The sequence below is a fragment of the Aplidium turbinatum genome, chromosome 9 (assembly GCF_918807975.1).
Source record: "Aplidium turbinatum chromosome 9, kaAplTurb1.1, whole genome shotgun sequence".
Taxonomy (NCBI): domain Eukaryota; kingdom Metazoa; phylum Chordata; class Ascidiacea; order Aplousobranchia; family Polyclinidae; genus Aplidium; species Aplidium turbinatum.
Genome location: NC_137480.1, coordinates 19259126 through 19276992, shown reverse-complemented (window position 1 = coordinate 19276992; position 17867 = coordinate 19259126). Strand labels below are relative to the sequence as shown.

The following is a 17867-nucleotide window of genomic DNA, read 5'->3' as shown; positions in this document are numbered from 1 at the left end:
ACTATACGAAGCGTTAGTAGACAGTAGTACATGTTCGAAATGGTACCGGCAGCCTATACTGTTTACAAGTAAAGCACTTAAAACAGCATGTTCGTTGTTCGTGCAGGCCTTTTACTGTAAAAAGATTTAAATTGGAAATAAAAAAGTCCACTTTCATTCCAAATGGAATCCTTTCGTAAAGCTGAACCAGCAACGCATGAAACAAATAACACGCCAAAGCCAAAACAAAATTTCATTTCAAAAGCAAAAAATCCCTAACAAACAATCTCATTTGAAACAAAGCAACGTTAAAAGGAATCGACAAAACGAAAAAAGCTACGCAAGTCATCAGGCCTGCTTTAGAAATGAAGACATCTTGGTATGAAAAGTTTGTTCAAATATCACACGACCCAATTTTCCTAGCACTATAATATACCCCCTCTCGTATGACGTTTCTTGCCAACCTATGTTATACAACAATTCTGACAAGCAGCTTACCCCTCCAAAGAGTCATGTGATGTTTGAACAGCTTCTACAGAATGTTAGACACAGCAACGTTGCATCATGTTGAAAAACGAAACGGGATTGTCGTTGGTTTAACTCTACATGGCTTGAGACGAGGCTGTAGCTGCTGCTAGTGCTACACTGAGTGTAGCACTAGCAGACTTTGTACTATAATGATCAAAACTATCTCACCACACAGAGGACTGTTGAGGGTCACTTGAAAATATCTACACAAGTGAAAATTCCCATCTCAAACAGCCAATGCTCGAATACATCAATGCAAATTGAGATGGATTTGCAATCGCCATCACGTTACTTCTTCTGCAAACTGATCCTGTCGTTGCTTGTCGGGCGGAAGCTGTAGGTGAAGTCCGACTCCTCGCTATCTGATGATCTTCCCGTCTTCATACCCATGTAGGAAATTGTTAACGCTTTGCCAAACTCGTTGCCAAGCAATTTTGCAGAAAACTTAAATTCTAGGTCTAATCCAAGCACCGAACCACGCGTGCACTACGGATAACAATCTTGCTTTAATTTTTGTCAGTCCACAGTAACCAAATCCATGATTCAAATTAGTGATGAGATAATCTCAAACCGGTGACTATTCAAGCCAGAAAAGGCCGTTTTTTTACATCTGTAGACGTTGAATCAACGTACAAAAAATGTTGTGTGACTGCACGTGGCTTTACGAGTGAAACGAACGCAAAAGAAAATCTAGAGACCTCAAGGGATGACCAAGCTCTTCATTAACCATCACCAAGTCATTGGAAAATTTTACATGCAACACAACCAACGGAAAGACTGTACTGTCAGCATGTGTGATTTGTCTAAACACAGTGCTTCAGAGCTTATAAATAAAACAAGTAAGTTATGCAAAACTACCAGGATGAAGCTTCAAACGATAATTTCGCAGTCCCAGAATGTTTAGCCATATATTTGTACTTACGAGCCACGACAACTGGTACCGGTAGTTGTTATTGCCTTTATGTAAGATTGTGTCATCATCAATGCTCTAAAGATATACAAATAGATGAAATTGTGAGTAGATCAATGTGGCTTGGCGTGCACAACGATTGAGCTATTATAAGCTATCTAATTCTTAGCTATGGCCACTCTAGTCTGGAAACAACGTTAATCTGGGGTGGTAAAAGGATAGACCTTTGGCCCCAGAGGCTCACACGACGATGAGCTGTGGTTCCAGACCAAAATTGCCAAATTTTGTGTGACTCCAAAACTGCGATCACTTACAGAAGGCATATTTAATTATTTATACAATCGACCAACCCCATACACTTCTGAAGAACTGAGTGTCATTAGTGCAGGCCCTTAGGGGCAAAAATGAGCATCTTTAGGCTAAACGTGTTACACGTTGTTTTTTTGTAGTTGATGAATCTAACTTCAATTTTAGTGGGTGCCGCAACTTTTTGGGTCACGTGATCACCCCCAAATCGGGGGTTCCCCCAAGTCAATTTTGAGCTCTTTTCACGGCATTTTTATGCAATTAGATACGTTATTTTTTTACATTTGGACTGACTGCCACTACAAAATGCACGAGATAAAAATCACACAAAATTATGTTATTAATGACGTCATGTATTAATTTTTTGCTTGTTTTTTTCTTATTGTAGTCGCTTGTTTGTTGTTGGTGTTACTTTTTTGGTTACAATAAGTTACCAATGGTTTTTCAACTGATTTGATTAGTATTGAGTGTCAGTACTAACATATTCAAAATGTTAAGGAATCCAACTTCCGGAAAGTGGTTATTTTCAAGATAGCTTCCAAGATGGCCGCCAAACCATTGAACAAATCAGTAAATTGACCATAACTCAGTCATCATATGACCAAAACATGTAGTTTTGGTGTCTATATCTAGGTTTTTATACCCTGTGAAGTCAATGAGACTATTCTCAGAATTTTTGAATTATCTGATAGCCTATAAATTCAATATGGCAAACCAAGATGGCCGCTAAACCATTAAAATAACAGTAAATTGACCATAACTAGGTTATCATATGACCAAACGTGTAGTTTTGGTGTCTATATCTAGGTTTTTATACCCTATGAAGTCAATGAGACCATTCTCAGAATTGTTAAATTATCGGATAGCCTATAAATTCAATATGGCAATCCAAGATGGCCGCTAAACCATTAAAATAACATAGTAAATTGACCATAACTAGGTCATCATATGACCAAAACATGTAGTTTTGGTGTCTATATCTAGGTTTTTATACCCTGTGAAGTCAATGAGACTATTCTCAGAATTGTTGAATTATCTGATAGCCTATAAATTCAATATGGCAAACCAAGATGGCCGCCAAACCATTAAAATAACAGTAAATTGACCATAACTAGGTTATCATATGACCAAAACGTGTAGTTTTGGTGTCTATATCTAGGTTTTTATACCTTGTGAAGTCAATGAGACCATTCTCAGAATTGTTAAATTATCTGATAGCCTATAAATTCAATATGGCAATCCAAGATGGCTGCCAAAACAATTAAAAATGTACAATAACAATGTATTGTTTATTAAACAACCCGGTAAATTTCTATCACAGGGATTTCTATATACAGGGTCATCAATATTTAGCGTTACAATCTATTTCATCCATCGAGGTTCTGGCTAAAGAGTCGAGAGTGTCGTATGGGACCATGTCAACTTTACTCCGAAAGGACCTGAAGATGTCTCCATTCAAGCATGTCAAGAAACAACAACTTTCTGCTCAAGTTGTTGATAAACAACTCCAAAGATCCCAGATTCGTCTTTCCTGCATTCAGGATGGCATGCTACCAAATCTCGTTTTCAGTGATGAGAAGAAATTTGATGTTGAACATCACTTTAACACCCAAAACGATCGGGTTTGGTCGAGGGATGGGATGAAGCATCTCGAGTGGTAACAAGGAAACAATGTGCCACCTCAGTGATGGTCTGGGCAGCCGTGACAGAGTCCGGTAAAAGACCCCTCTTTTTCGTTGACCAGGGGGTGAAATTGAACCAGCAAAACTATCGAGATGACATCCTCGTTAGCGCATTGTTGCCCTGGGCCCACAAGCACTTCAAAAAACGTCCCTGGTCTTTTCAGCAGGACTCTACACCATCACATGGGGCTAAAAATACTCAGGAGTGGCTTTCCGAGAATGTCCCGCACTTCATTCTCAAAGAGGAATGCCCCCCATCTTCTCCCGATCTGAATCCCCTTGATTTTGGGATCTGGTCATACCTTGAGAGCAAGGTCTCGGCCACTCACCATCAAAGTTTGGAAGCTCTGAAGGTGAAACTGCAGAAGGAGTGGGCCAAAGTCCCTTAGAAAGTAATTCGTGACACATGCAAGGCTTTTCCTAAACGTCTTCAACTAGTTATTGACGCAGATGGAGGACATATTGAATAATATTTTGTGTATTAATTCTCTATTGCTTTTTCCACAATAATACATTTGCCAAAATTCTAAATTTTCTTTCATTTCATAAATATAACCAATTTAAGTTGTAACGATAAATACTGATGACCCTGTATAGCCTATTTGTGTTAACTGAGCAGGCATAAAGAGCTCATACGATGTGGTCATGTAGACTCTTGACATAATCAGCGTAAAGAAAGCAAATGGATCAAGTATTACTAATGCTCATCGCTGTCACTCTCGATGTCATCGTCTGTAATTATGTGATTGCTGTATGGACACATGAACCAGTTTGGCATGGTCCACATCCAGCATGGTATGGTAGCACATATCTCCGGCAACTACAGTGAGGTGAACACGATTCGCAAATGCAGTGATCATTTTCAGTAGGTTGTCCGGGGCAGCTTTCATGTCCGTCATGATTGGAACCATCTGATTATTGTCTACTTTCCATCCCCAGTCTAGAGCATCCATACCATCTTCAGTAACCTACCCATCCTGACCATAATCTGGTAGTAAACTCTGAGGCAGTGGAATTTGGTAAAGGATGATGTAGGTGGCTGATGTAGTAGATGATGGCTGATGTAGGAGATGTGGCTGATGTGGTGGATAATGTAGCTTCACCAATTAAAGTCGTACTATGTCGATGAGGGCTGTCCATCTGCCGTCTTGACGATGTCAACATCTGCATCACCTGGAGCGTTCCTCACATTGCAGCTTCTATTCCTCAGTTGAGCAGAAGTTAATCCTTCCTTGTTGGAAGCTCGAGGCAAGAACTGCTCCTTCTTTCCAATGAACTTGGTGTCTACAGTAAAGTGAACAACCGGGTGGACGTTCATGCCGCGTCTTTGATGGGTATTGTCTTTGATAGACGGACCACCATATCCACCACAGACCACCGTTGCTAAGCGATAATGACGAATGGTAAAATCTGCATACGACTGTGCAATAGACCCATAACTGTCTCCAGTTTCAATGGCACTCGATGCAACAAGAACCCTCCATCAAGGACGTAGTGATCGGTTTTCGAGGCAGATTCTTTCACTACTTCATAATCAGCTGACATCACACTGCTGGCATGTTCTGTGATGGCAGTAGGTATTTGAGGCTTATCTTCTGCAAGAAACAGGGTCTGGGTGTTACGTGGCTGTCACAAGTAATACTCGTCTTCCTCTCAACTGGCCTGAGTTTTTGGGAAATGACAGCAACAAAACTACGTGATATCAACTGGTTCAACAAGCTGTGATAACTCCAGTCGATCCAAACTTGTTTACGATTGTTGTAACATCGTTAGATACAGCTCTTAACAATCAAACATTGGACATGTCTGAGGTTTCCCCATGTGATCACGAAGAGGCAGACACCCGTATGTTTCTCCATGTGAAACATGAAAAATCCGATGCCATAGTCAAAACAGTAGATACTGATGTGGTAGTTATTGCAATTTCGTGTTTTGACAAGTTAGAAATCTGTAAACTATGGGTTGAATTTGGAGTTGGAGAAAAAACTCGCTTCATTCCAATCCATGACATTGTTTCATCTTCACCTCAATCTCCGATGATTTGCGCTTCTTTACCTTTGTTTTATACTATCACAATCTGTGATACTGTTTCGTCTTTGGAAAAAAAGGCTTGGGATTGTTGGAAGCTTAATGTTACCGCAATGTGTGGCTTATTTAACTCTCTGAATTTCTCAAGCTCACCTAGTTCTATAAATGACATACAAAAGTATGTCATAGCTCTTTAGGCAATAGTCCTACTATCACGGATGTAGACGAATGCCGTTATATGATGTTTACCAATGGTTGCACTATTGAAAAGCTGCAACCAACGTCAGCTGCTCTGATGCAACATACACGCAGAGCGATACATCAAGCTGAAATACGGAAATCAAGCCTCGTAAATGTTCAGCAACTACCTTCTCCTTTAGCTTGGGGTTGGAAGCATAATGATGCAAATCAGCTTGTTCCGTTTTGTCAGTCTACTTGTGGCTCTCGATGTTCCTGTAAGAAAAAATCCATAAAATGCACAAGTCTTTGTTCATGCGAGTACGAAACATGCAATTCGACCACAAAATATCCAATCCTCTCTGATGTTTCATCTTCAATCCACATTGACGTTTCATCTCCAATCCACACTGATCATTCAAGAAATGCTTTTGACTTTCTAAACTCCATCTTGTAACTTGAAAAAACTTGTCGTACACGAATTTTTTTAACATCAAATTACGTATGGTAGAAATTTAACATCGAAAACCGCTAGTTTTTTCATCTTGAATTAACAGTGTTAAGACTCTGACATTGCATCATCTGGGGTCGTGTATTAATTTGATTTGTAGATCATAATTAGGCCTACATATTATTTTAAATTTTAAAGTGACATGACCAAAAGGGAAATTCACCCCTGGTAGCTGCTCTTCTGGTTATTCCCTTGATGACGTCGTTATTGCGTCATACTGTACTGGAATTATTGTTGTTGCTTGCAATTGTAAAATTTTAAGCATTTGCAAAACTTATAATGAGAGTATTTGATCGCCTTTTTCGGAATAAACTTACCTTTGGTTCCTGAATTTGAAGTTGTCTAGTTTTAATAATGTAATGATGACGTCATAAAAGATGTAATCATGACGAAACTACTTTTAGGAATTGTGAAATGGTTTTAGTAACCGGTACTCCAACTAAAACCAACAGCAAACGACCAAAATAGGTTAAAAAAGCAAAGAAATATATGTGATGACGTCACAATGACGTCATCAGTAAAATTATTTTGTGTTTATTTTGTCTCACTTATTTGTATGTGCTTTTTAAGTTAAAATATACAAAAATCAAATATGTAATTGCACAAAAATGACGTAAAAAGAGCTGAAACGTGATTTCTGGGGAAATCCCCGATTTGGGGGTGATCACGTGACCCAAAAAGTTGCGGCACCCACTAAAATCAAAGTTGGGTTGTTCAACTGCAAAAATATGCAAAAAAACAACGTGTAACACGTTTAGCCTAAAGATTCCCCTAAGGGCCTGAACTATCATGGGATGTTTGGACAGTTCTCTGCCGTTCTTGCAAGGAGTTTCAATCGCGAGCTATATGCCAACTCACCTCAGTGGATTTATTGTGTGTGTCTTGTACGTCACTGTCATCAAAAATGTTCCTGCAAACATCGAACCAGGTTACGTTTCTTACACCAATCACAGCACTTTATTAATGCAAAAGAGACAGCCTACCTACTTGTCGATGAAATCTCATCCACTGATTCTATGGCTAAAATAGTATGCGCTAGTATCGACAATTGAGTTGAACTGACCCACATGTAAACATACCAAGTTTTCGATTGAACTTCTTTCTTTGAGGCAAAGTTCGCCGAACCGCTGGAACCTGACTTGATTTTCTGCAAACGTTCATCATAATGTGATTCTACTATACAAGATCGTAGTTCGGGGTGCATTACAATGCTGATCTGGTTAAACAGTCACACTTGTCGCACAACTTACTCGTTGCGCATTAGATGCTGTGGTACTGGACGCTGTTGCTTGCTTCTTTCGTTTTCGAGTCTGTCGTTTTTTCCCAAACTTTGGTATCTGACTTTCCGCATTTTCTTGATCAAACCATTCGACATCTGAGGCTCGTGGCTGTTTGAGTTTCTAGAGGTAAGAATCATCACTGAGCCTATTGTGCAAAAGTAAATACTGTTCAGCAGGCCATATCCCTAAGGGTCGTAGGCATTTCTCTCTGGAGCAGAGTACTTCATAGCCATGTGAAAAATCAAAAGCTATAGTCCAAGGAGCGCCACTCCGCAATCGATGGCATGCATTTAAGTGTCTTGCGAAAGACAGTCACATGCTCGAGGGGTGTCCAACAGGCGCTCTGTCGAACTAGGGCACCACCATTCGGATACGCAGCACAGAACACGCCTGTTTTATAAGATATTCAACAAAATTCAAGCTTTTAACAAAAACAAATTTCTATTCATTTTAAATACCTCGCTCACTGGAGTCTTCGGCGGGATTGGACTTCGTAAAGACTTTCTTGGGTACATTGCCACAGTTGGGGACCTGATATCGCAAATTTTCTCCATTAGTTGTTACACAACAATCCACATGGAATGCAAACAAGATTTGTTGTTGACAGTAGACAAAACACACCTCAGTTATTACTTCTCGGTATTTTAAAGTTTTTAACTGGAAAGACTTGCTGTCAAGATAATAAAATCCGGAGTAATTAGTCTGCGTTTGTGACCCAAAAAAGAAAGTAGGCGTTAATACGTAGAGTAGCTTAGATTTTAGAAGACATTGCTTAATAACTATACTCTAATTAATTAACCCCAAACTAAACAAATGTGAAAATGCAGATGCACTGTCCAGGGCTGTGGTGTCGGGCGAAAATTATACGACTCCGACTCTTCGATTTTTAACTGGCCGACTCCGGATCAACTGTTGCCAGATTTCTTTTAAGTTTATGCCGTTTTTTTTTTATATTTAATTTCACGCTACGATCGAAATTGAAACGGCGACTTTTCCAAAAACTGGAAAGAACAAACACTTCTATTTTCTGGTAACGTGTAAGAGCGCAATACAGAGAACACAAAAAAATGTATTTTGAAAGTCGACCTTTTTCTTAGCAACTCCGACTCCGGACGTGCCAAAGTCCGACTCCACAGCCCTGTGCACTACTAACTTGTACATGTAGCTGTCGTTTTCTCTCATGCCAAGTGGAGATCGAGAAAGACGCTTAAATTTTCCTGTGCATAGTTTGTGTGGTGATGCTATAAAAACAGTAGTCAGCGAGACAGCGACAATGATCATGGTGCATCGAATAAGTTGCATGGATAATAACGATCCATACATATTACATAATTTAACGGAGGTCGCCATGGTATACATAACCCTCTTCATTAAATAAACGATAAAGTTTTAAATTAATTTTGGAAGTGATCACGTCAAATGTAAACCAAAAATTTAAACATCGCACAAAGTCGATGGCTGTTAGCGCAAAAATTGAATGTTAAGAAATGCAGCCCACGTACTCGGAGCTTGAAATGGAAAAGTCACTTTCGACGCTGGATATTTGTGCGTTTGTACGACTCGCTGCTTGTTCGCATTATGAACCAGACGATTTTCAACCTTATCTGAAAAAGTTCGGATAAAAAATGAAACAATGGACTTGATGCAACTATAACTATATTTACACGTTGCTACACACAGGCTTGCTTTGTAACTTGTTGGCTATGTCTAATGATACAACAGGAAGCATGAGTGTGGTCTAAATTTCAAGAAAATGGCACTGCACTGTTTTTATGATTTCGGGATCGACACAGACAGTAGACGCGGCATAAAAAGATTGTGAAGCTTGCACCAAAATATCATAACACAATAAACCTTAACTATGCAATAATTTAAGCATCATAAAACGTGGTCTCGTGTTATGCTTTACTTTCAAATGGACACTTTACCACCAGTCTCTGAATACAGACTTAACTAACTTGAAGAGTGAACTGCCTGATCTGTGCATGGATAAGCGTTGATCTGCAACTGCGGGGAATACTGGCTTGCCATTTCACATAGCAGAGGCTTCGGCTTGTTGAAATTCATCCGAATTTCCCAAATCAGCTCCTGCGAGTGTAATGCAATTGACACCAATCCAACACCAATCCAATTGACACCATCGTGTTTAAAAAGCAATAAACTATTTCAAGCAATAGCGGTATGAAAAATCAAACTCGTAAAAATGTCTTTACATTTCTTGAAATCTGTGGCACTTTACTCTGTACCTCTCTTAGATTCTGCCTTTCATCACCCAACACAATGGGCAGCTAACTTTTACCAAAGACCAAATAATTTTATCGCAAATAGGCCTACTAGCTGGGTTCTAACATCACTTTAGTCTAAATACTTCAATTGTCTTTTGACTGTTTTGGTTAGTCAAGTTGATTGTCTCCACTATTTCCTTCGTGCAGTGATCTCCCTTGTTCTCTATGCTTTCTAAAAGCTTCTGTTCCATTGTGGCAATCTGTTCATCTCGCTTCTTCACCTCATTTTCTATCTCGGTCAACTGAAACATTTTTTTTTTACTTAAAAGAAACCAAGTTGTTGTCTTCTGAAAATTAAAAGGCAAAAGTCTTCCTTGAAATCATAATATGCCTTTTATATTACGTATTGCAATTTTAGCGATGCTAGAAAATAATATTCAATCGAACCACTAAAAAAAACGCTACAGCGGCAATCTGAATTGTTATATTGTGAAGAAGGGAGCGTTCTTTCCGGATAAGAGCAGTTGCGATTCGCTAACCATATAACGATGTAGCTTCCACGCTAGTCATTTAGACCATCCAATCAACTATATCTTTCTCGGCAGCCGATTGCAGCAAGATTTAACAAATAAAATTTCTGTAAATTACTCAAGATATGCAACCGTAAAAAGAATACTGATGAAAATAACCTTGATTTGAAAAGCGACTTCTTTTTCGTCATTGTTGTCGGTTATTTTTTGCAGCAGTTTCGGAACGATCGTCTCTAAACATTCTTTCACTGGAAATAATCGAAAAAAAAATACCAGGAGATGATATTGATTCTCCAAATTTTGCTTCTAAATATTGGCAGAACAACAAAGCTCTTGTTAAATGTGAAAGAACATAGGCTATGTTACAAAACACGAAACCAGCATAGCATGTGACTAAACCTGCCAGGGAAGAGCAAAACTACAAACTTTTCATGATGACATTCGAAGAAAAACTGTCGATATTGTTGGTCACTCTTTCAGCGATTGCATTTGCTTCTTCGCAACATTGTTTTGCAGATACGAGAAAGTGATGCAGCATTTCTCTGGAAATAAAAAATTCGCATCAGCAGATACAGTAGTTGTTCATTAAAAATTACTAAAACAACGCTTCCGTGGACCAACTTAAGATATTTGTATGTGGAATGAAACTCGAGTTTGAAAATAAAATTCTTGAAGCTTTACCAATTAAATACCAAGAAGTCTTCAATTCCTTGATAAAATAAACAATTACATGTCAGTGATTTATCAATTGCATGCTTTCTGACTTATCTTTTACACTGTCTAATAAAACCTTTCTGTTTCTATGAACCAATCCAGCAAACTGTTCACTTGAAGGCTCTTGACGTGAACAAATTGAGGATGCTGTGATGGCGAAATCGATTTATGATTAAAAAATGAGGCTAGTAAACTGTTTGTTGCGTGAGTAGCAAGGCTTATATTATCTGGAACGAAGAAACTTCAAGATCAAGCGGCGCTGGTTCGACTCTCGGGTGTGCGCTTGAGCAACGCACGTTAAGGACTGCTCTCCATTCAGCGGCATCTAATGGATGGAATAGTTCCCCGGCAACAAGACTTTAACAATCGGAAACTTCACTCTGTCAATCTCGGTGACCGGGCCTGCGTCAGTGATCCGAAGCCTCCACAAGTATGCGAAACTGCCAGGATTAAGCTCTGCAAGAAGCTTTCCCAGTCCGAGGATAAAGATTCAAGCAATCAATCAAAAAAAAAGCAAGCAATCAATCTTTTACTCCTTATGTTTTTGCTTCAGTTGATGTAACATCTGTCGTTTCTGTTGTTTGACATCTAATTGTGGTCATCAGTTTCAAAATTGTTCGCATTTTTCTAGCTGTTAAGCTTTTTTTAATATAAACTTTTATTCTTAAATTAAATAACGTGATGCGTTTATTGCATACTTAAAATTCATGATGAGACTACCGTAGAAGGCGACAATCATTCAATGCATTTTCAGTTTGAAAGTCGAGTATTGAATTGAAGAAACGTTACACTTTTTGTTGTTATTTGGTTTAATATTTTTGTTGTGCAGTAAACAATAGACTGTTCACTCAAATCGTCTATTTTAATCGAATCCAACGGTAATAATTTCTGCTTCATCAATACAAAGATACAAGGAAGAAATAACTTAACTCTTAACTCACCTTTCTTCTTGTTCCTTTTCTGCTTGTAAATGCGCATGCCAGCGTGAGTTGAATTCTTTTTTGACATCAGCCTCAACAGAATTATACTCTGCGCCAACATTAGCAAGATGTCCTGAACTGGCAAATTTATTCTGAGATAAATAAAAACTGCTTCCAACAGGACGGAGTGCTGTTTGATTCCTCACAGTAGTTTCTTGGCTCTAAATCAATAAATTAGTGATACCAGTTTGCATGGGTTGTTTCGAACTACAGTAGAACTTGGATAACTCGTCTTCGGAAAACTCGTCAGTTTGCCCAAGTCGTCAATGATTGCCGGGTCCCGGCAGAAAGCCTATCTTTTGTACACAATCAAGTTCGGTTAAGTGGTCATCGCATAATTCGTCAATTCGATTATGTCGTCACTGTTTTTCTTCCCCTGGGACGTAAAATTCGTCTAAGTTGTCATCCACCCAAATGCTGACGTGGCATTTACAGACTCTTTCGAGAAGAAATTACTGCACTGAGACGTGTGCACGCACACACTCTATCGGGCCAGACGCACATGCGTGGAGTATGTTGGTCTGGTCGATTGCGGGTGTGCGCGCACGTGCTCTGTTGCCGATAAGAGAAGCGCTGTAAGAAATCCAAGGCACCTTAGGTACAGAAAATGAAGATGATGGTCAAGAGGAAGAAGAGCCTGTGCCACCTATATGTTATGCCAAGAAGACAGTGGTGAATTCGCAAGCTCACTATCAAATATGCATGAATACTTGGTTGACAAGACACTTGCAAGCAAACGCAGATAAAAATATCTGTGTTCTTCAGTAAAGCTGTTAATTAGGTCGCGAAGCACCATGAAATTAATGCGACACGAAACAATGGCAAAATTTAGCTGTTTGCATTGGTCGTCAGTTCGCGTAAGTCGTCACTTTTTCTGTTCCCCCTGGGGTGACGAGTTATCCAAGTTCTACTGTAATATATTTTACCCTGGACTGATAATTTTTTAAAGTTAAATTAGCCTATTTGTTTTCAGCTTTTCTAATCGGGTGGCGGGTGTAAAGAACTACAAAAACAAGCAAGTGCAAAAATAAACTATTATAAGCAGGGCGTCCGCAAGGGCATCCGCACCATTTTTTTAAAAATTTGATTATTATACCATCCAGACAATTTATCATTTTTATCAGTGTTTACATTTCTACGGATTTTTATCAAAATTGGCCAGAGCAAAAATTATCAGAGTTATATAATCGTGTTATTGCATACTATTATCGTGCTCAAGTGGACCTTGCGTAATGTGTAATATATACATTTGGGGTAATAATGCACTTTGTTTTGTCATAACTGTGTGGTTTCCGCAGCGACCGACTGCTAGTAGCTAGTAGTTCCAAGAAGAGATAGGAAAGGAAGGTAAGAACAGAGAAAAAGAAGCATTTCAATTACGCGATGGTATTTGGGAGTCTATATAATCTTTAAAACCATACACAGAAAAAAGTTATGAGTTGTGAATATATCAACAGCAAATTTGAAAATTATCGTCAAGTATTCAGAGCAAATAGCCTACTGCGGTGGCACCAGTGAGGAATACTATCGCCGCTCTATTTACGTTCCTTACATGGACTCTTTAATCCAGTCTCTGAAGCTGCTTCTCAGAGACGAACATGCCGGCATTCATGTTATACCGACTGCATGCAGCGCAGATGGAGAAAATTGACCGTTCAGACTACAAAGCCCTGGTCAAAACCATACACCAATTCTACAACTTTGACAATTTTCAGCAGGACGCCATGTCGTGGTATGACATAACCATAAAAGAAAAATTTCCTTAGTCCGAAGACCAGGAAGAATTGGAATTTGTGGACTTGGTGAAAACTATGAAACTTTTTCCAGCTGTACGTCAAGCGATGATAACATTACTGACCTTCCCCGCCACTACTTGTACGGTAAAAAGATCATTCAGCACAATGAGGTGGGTCAAAACATGGCTCAGATCAGCTATGTCTGATGACAGGCTATCCGGGCTGTGTATGATGAGTGTTCACAGAAGCCGAATAAACTGGGACAAAATTTGTTCATCCAAAAAGCCATCGAAAAATTCGGCAAAGACCCACGTCGACTTCACTTTTTATTCAAGAACTGATTAACTAAAGTGGTGGACTGGTGGTTGATTGTTCTTTTCTGTATGATTCAATGTTACGAACAGCTTCATTGAATTCAGGAAATACGAGATGATTTTATCTGAAACTGTGAATTATCCTTCTTCAGATTTATGTGAGATAAAGCCAGTGCCCGCACTAGTAATGTGGTTCTGAGAGTACAGGAGCTCAAGTTGTCGAATTTTGCGATTGCCGGTAGCTCGTAGGTAGGCTATCTTCGTAAATTAATAGAGGAAGTGGGATACTCCCGAAGAAGGGTGATGATCACAATCGGAGAGCTTGACCAGCCAGTCATCACTCGTATCACCTTCACCCCTCCCCCCTTTTTTAGAAAATTGCCTATTTTTGCATGTTCTCGCTTTTTTATTTTCATCTAACAATTTTCCAGGAGGGTCAGCTGACCCCATTTGCCCCTATGTGCGGACGCCCATGATTATAAGTAGATGAGTACCCTATGACAAGAATAATTCAAAAAGAATCTTTGCTGATATTGGACCTGGGATTGTGAAGAGTTTGGGAACTTTTGAGAGTCGTCTGAAACTTGTGAGTGTTGATTCAGTTGAGAATTGCTCGGCGTCATCAGTTTATTTTGAAACAGCACATGTTCATTCGCTTGAAGATTCTTTTGTTTTTTCTGCGGTACCGGTACACAAGAGTTAAAATGAATAAGCTATAATACTTGCAACACAACACTGACTATTTCACTGGTAAACACACTGTAGCCAACCAATAATACTTTTACTAGTAAGCTTCATTACAACAGGTTTATAGTTGCACCAGTTCATGCAAAAAACATGATCCTAATTAGAAGAGAACAATAACAGCGTTTTAGTTTAAGGATTTGATAAATATTTGCTTGCAACATACTTCAACAATCACATCGCAACTTTCTTTTTGTAAAACCACAGTAAATTAGCTTGCTTTACTAACCCTGCCATTGTGGTATCTTTGATAAGCTGACGCCTGATGATAATTAGGTGCATTCCAATGCATAGACATTGTGGCAGAAGGGTTGATATTTGTTTGAAAGTTCGATACTGGATTCACAATCCTGTTCAGTACAACAAAATTATTGACATTTCTGAAGTTACAAAGATAATGATCGCCACTACAACAGGGTCTGCTACTATTCGGTGAGTCCGATTCGGTGAGTTCCTAACCTCTAACCCTAACCCTAAAACGGCAATGATAATTAGGCTACGGTACCTGATAATTTAAAAAAAAAATTGAAAAAATCCCCCGTTAAGGGATCGGACTCACCGAAACGGGCCATTCCGCTACAACATGACAGCTACCTGGCATTGTATTCAGTACTGGTAAATGGTGATAAAATACTGTTTTGCTATGGACATGCATGTGGGGGTGAGAGTGTTTGGTAAAAGAAATTTTAAGAGACATTGATCCATGTGCAATACAGCATGTGGGAAAAGAGTAATGTGAACTCCATTCAATGTAAAAAGTACAAGTATTGAATGCCAAGAAGTGTTCAGGAATCATTGAGAGACTGAATTAAGTGAAATAAAGTACGATTGTGGGGGATGTAAAAGTAATATACTGGACGGCGAAGCAGATGAGAAATTTGTAATGCTGGGAGGTGATGAAACTGAGATTGTTAAAAAGTTTGTTATAATAATAATAACAATATTTATATAGCGCCACATCCACAGTCAAACTATGCTCCTGGGCGCTGTACATGACAATGGTGATAATTAATACGGTAATTTCAGTCATAATGTTCATTGAAGTAGAACGTTTTCAAGCGAGTTTTGAATCACTACTTTTATCTTGAAAATATGTCAAGAGACTGTGACAGCACTAGCAGGGATTCAAGCCGGATAGAAAAAATTTGAAGATATATTATCAGATGTAATTTGCGGTGGAATGTTATCTCGCAGGTTGAAAAGAAGACTGTATAGTGTATATGGCAGGTGTACGAAATGTGATATGTTTCTCAATGTGATATGCAACTTAATGCTGGTCTATGAAGAAGAATATCAAGCAAATGCAGATGGAGAAGAATATCAAGAGACATATGAGGATGATTGAAATGATATGTATGGCAAAACCTTTTGTGATAAAACCACCAAGAATATGTTAAGAGAGTAGACTGATGTTAAGAGGATTGATGAGCATCCAAGGGGCATCATCTGAGATTATTAAGTTATCTGAAAAAGATGTGTGAAAAGTGTGTTGTAAGAAAAGTACAAAAAAGTAGTGATTGGGAATGCAAGAAAAAAAAAGACCCAAGAAAACATTGGACAAAACAATAAAAGATTACGTGATATGGTAAAGTTTTACTGTTGATGATGCCAATAATTGCATGGTTTTGCTGCAGAAAAGCTGGATAACCCTGATGATTGCCCGCCCCGATAGCTCAATTGGTTAGCACGTCACTTCTGGAACGAAGAAGCTTCAAGATCAAGCGGCGCTGGTTCGACTCTCGGGGTGTGCGCTTGAGCAACGCACGTTAAGGACTGCTCTCCATTCAGCGGCATCTAATGGATGGAATAGTTCCCCGGCAACAAGACTTCAACAATCGGAAACTTCACTCTGTCAATCTCGGTGACCGGGCCTGCGTCAGTGATTCGAAGCCTCTACAAGTATGCGAAACTGCCAGGATTAAGCTCTGCAAGAAGCTTTCCCAGTCCGAGGATAAAAATTCAATCAATCAATCGACCAATCGATTCATCATGATATCCACGCACTTGCTGACAAAATAGAAGATAATGTATTTGTGAAAATAATCCTTATCCATGAATAATATTTTTAGTTTTACATACTATGTACAGTACAGAGTATGATATATATACACTTTGAATCAGTGAAGTAGGCCCAATCACCAAATCATACCATATGACTATGGAACTGTGTTTCAAAAGCTAGTGCAATTTGCTATAACCACAGCAAACTAGCAGCATCAGGCTAAAACAGGTCGTTAATATGCACATTGTGAAGCAACCAATCACTAATATTGAGAGCAAAACATTTGAACTTTGTTGCCTGTAATTTATTTTATCAACTAGGTGTCATTAAATAGAAAGCTGAACTTGCGTGTTGTTTAACTACACTTGCTAAAAGTTAACACAATTGCCTAATGTTGCCATAAAATTCCTTTATTCTGAGCTGGCGAGTTTGTTTATTGAGTAAAAAAAAATATTATGCTATCTATGCACAGGCTGTGTGGTCAGTAGCAAGAACAGCTGTGTAATTCTTGAAAGAACACCAGTTTAACACATCCCTATACAACAATGTGGCATTGTGGCTATGTCTTGGCAAGACGCTTAATCAAATGCTAAAATAATTAAGAGAAACAGACTTAATGACTGCATGTCCTTTTGCTGCATTCAGTTGCCTGTTGTTGCCATAAAACAAAACATACTTATTATTATTCTTTAAGCTACGGTACTCTGAACAATCTTTAGAAGCTACAAACCCTTACTCTGAACTTCTATGATTGAAAAATGAATTGATTTTTCTTTGTGGCATATTCAAGCTAAATATTTAATAAAATCTAATCTTTAATCATAGCCTGAAAAATCACCAAAAGTCAAACAGCTACCATCTTTATATATTTGACTGAGAGAAGGACACATCAAACTGAACAAATGCCTAACAAGACAGTTAAATAAGCTTAAATAGAAGGAAAGGTTTTAAAGACACAATAACATTGTAAATTGGCCAATGAAAGGCCTAACGCTTGTAAGTAAAAGTCTTAACTTTAACAAAACTTATCAGCCTTAGTATAATTCCCCAAGTTTAAAAATATATTCCTGAATAAGTCTTATAGTCTGAAATTAAAAACTTTTGCACACTAATTTCTATTCTGTTGACATTACTCATGCTTTAGAGAGAGATATGACCACAAGGCCATTGTCTTGCTACATTAATGTCATAGGCAATAAAACTTATTGTTTGCCATAACTT

At 38.6% G+C, this 17867-nt stretch overlaps 1 protein-coding gene across 2 annotated transcripts; it reads right to left on the bottom strand.

The window, feature by feature from the left end:
- Positions 1 to 150: 150 nt before the first annotated feature.
- LOC145777025 (uncharacterized) lies at positions 151 to 17474 on the bottom strand. Of its 2 annotated transcripts, XM_082588293.1 has the most exons (16): positions 17383 to 17474; positions 14874 to 14994; positions 14440 to 14577; positions 11812 to 12011; positions 10583 to 10698; positions 10316 to 10404; positions 9770 to 9928; positions 9360 to 9489; positions 8904 to 9005; positions 8555 to 8642; positions 7860 to 7932; positions 7372 to 7521; positions 7201 to 7268; positions 6980 to 7031; positions 1430 to 1495; positions 151 to 885 (listed from the first exon to the last, which is right to left on the bottom strand). In XM_082588293.1, the coding sequence occupies exons 1-16, from the start codon at positions 17427 to 17429 to the stop codon at positions 796 to 798; spliced, it is 1689 nt and encodes a 562-aa protein (XP_082444419.1). In that variant the 5' UTR covers positions 17430 to 17474; the 3' UTR covers positions 151 to 795. The 2 variants fall into 2 exon arrangements, with proteins under 2 accessions (XP_082444419.1, XP_082444420.1); XM_082588294.1 differs by lacking the exon at positions 9770 to 9928.
- Between the last annotated feature and the right edge of the window lie 393 nt (positions 17475 to 17867).

Excerpts from the sequence above, each read along its gene's own strand:
- LOC145777025 (XM_082588293.1), bottom strand. The coding sequence starts at position 17,429 with ATGCCACAAAGAAAAATCAATTCATTTTTCAATCATAGAAGTTCAGA. Across the intron at positions 9,006-9,359 it reads TCAGGCAGTTCACTCTTCAA|ATAAGGTTGAAAATCGTCTG; the intron begins GTTAGTTAAGTC and ends GAACTTTTTCAG. Across the intron at positions 1,496-6,979 it reads CACACAATAAATCCACTGAG|AGCATTGATGATGACACAAT; the intron begins GTGAGTTGGCAT and ends GTATATCTTTAG.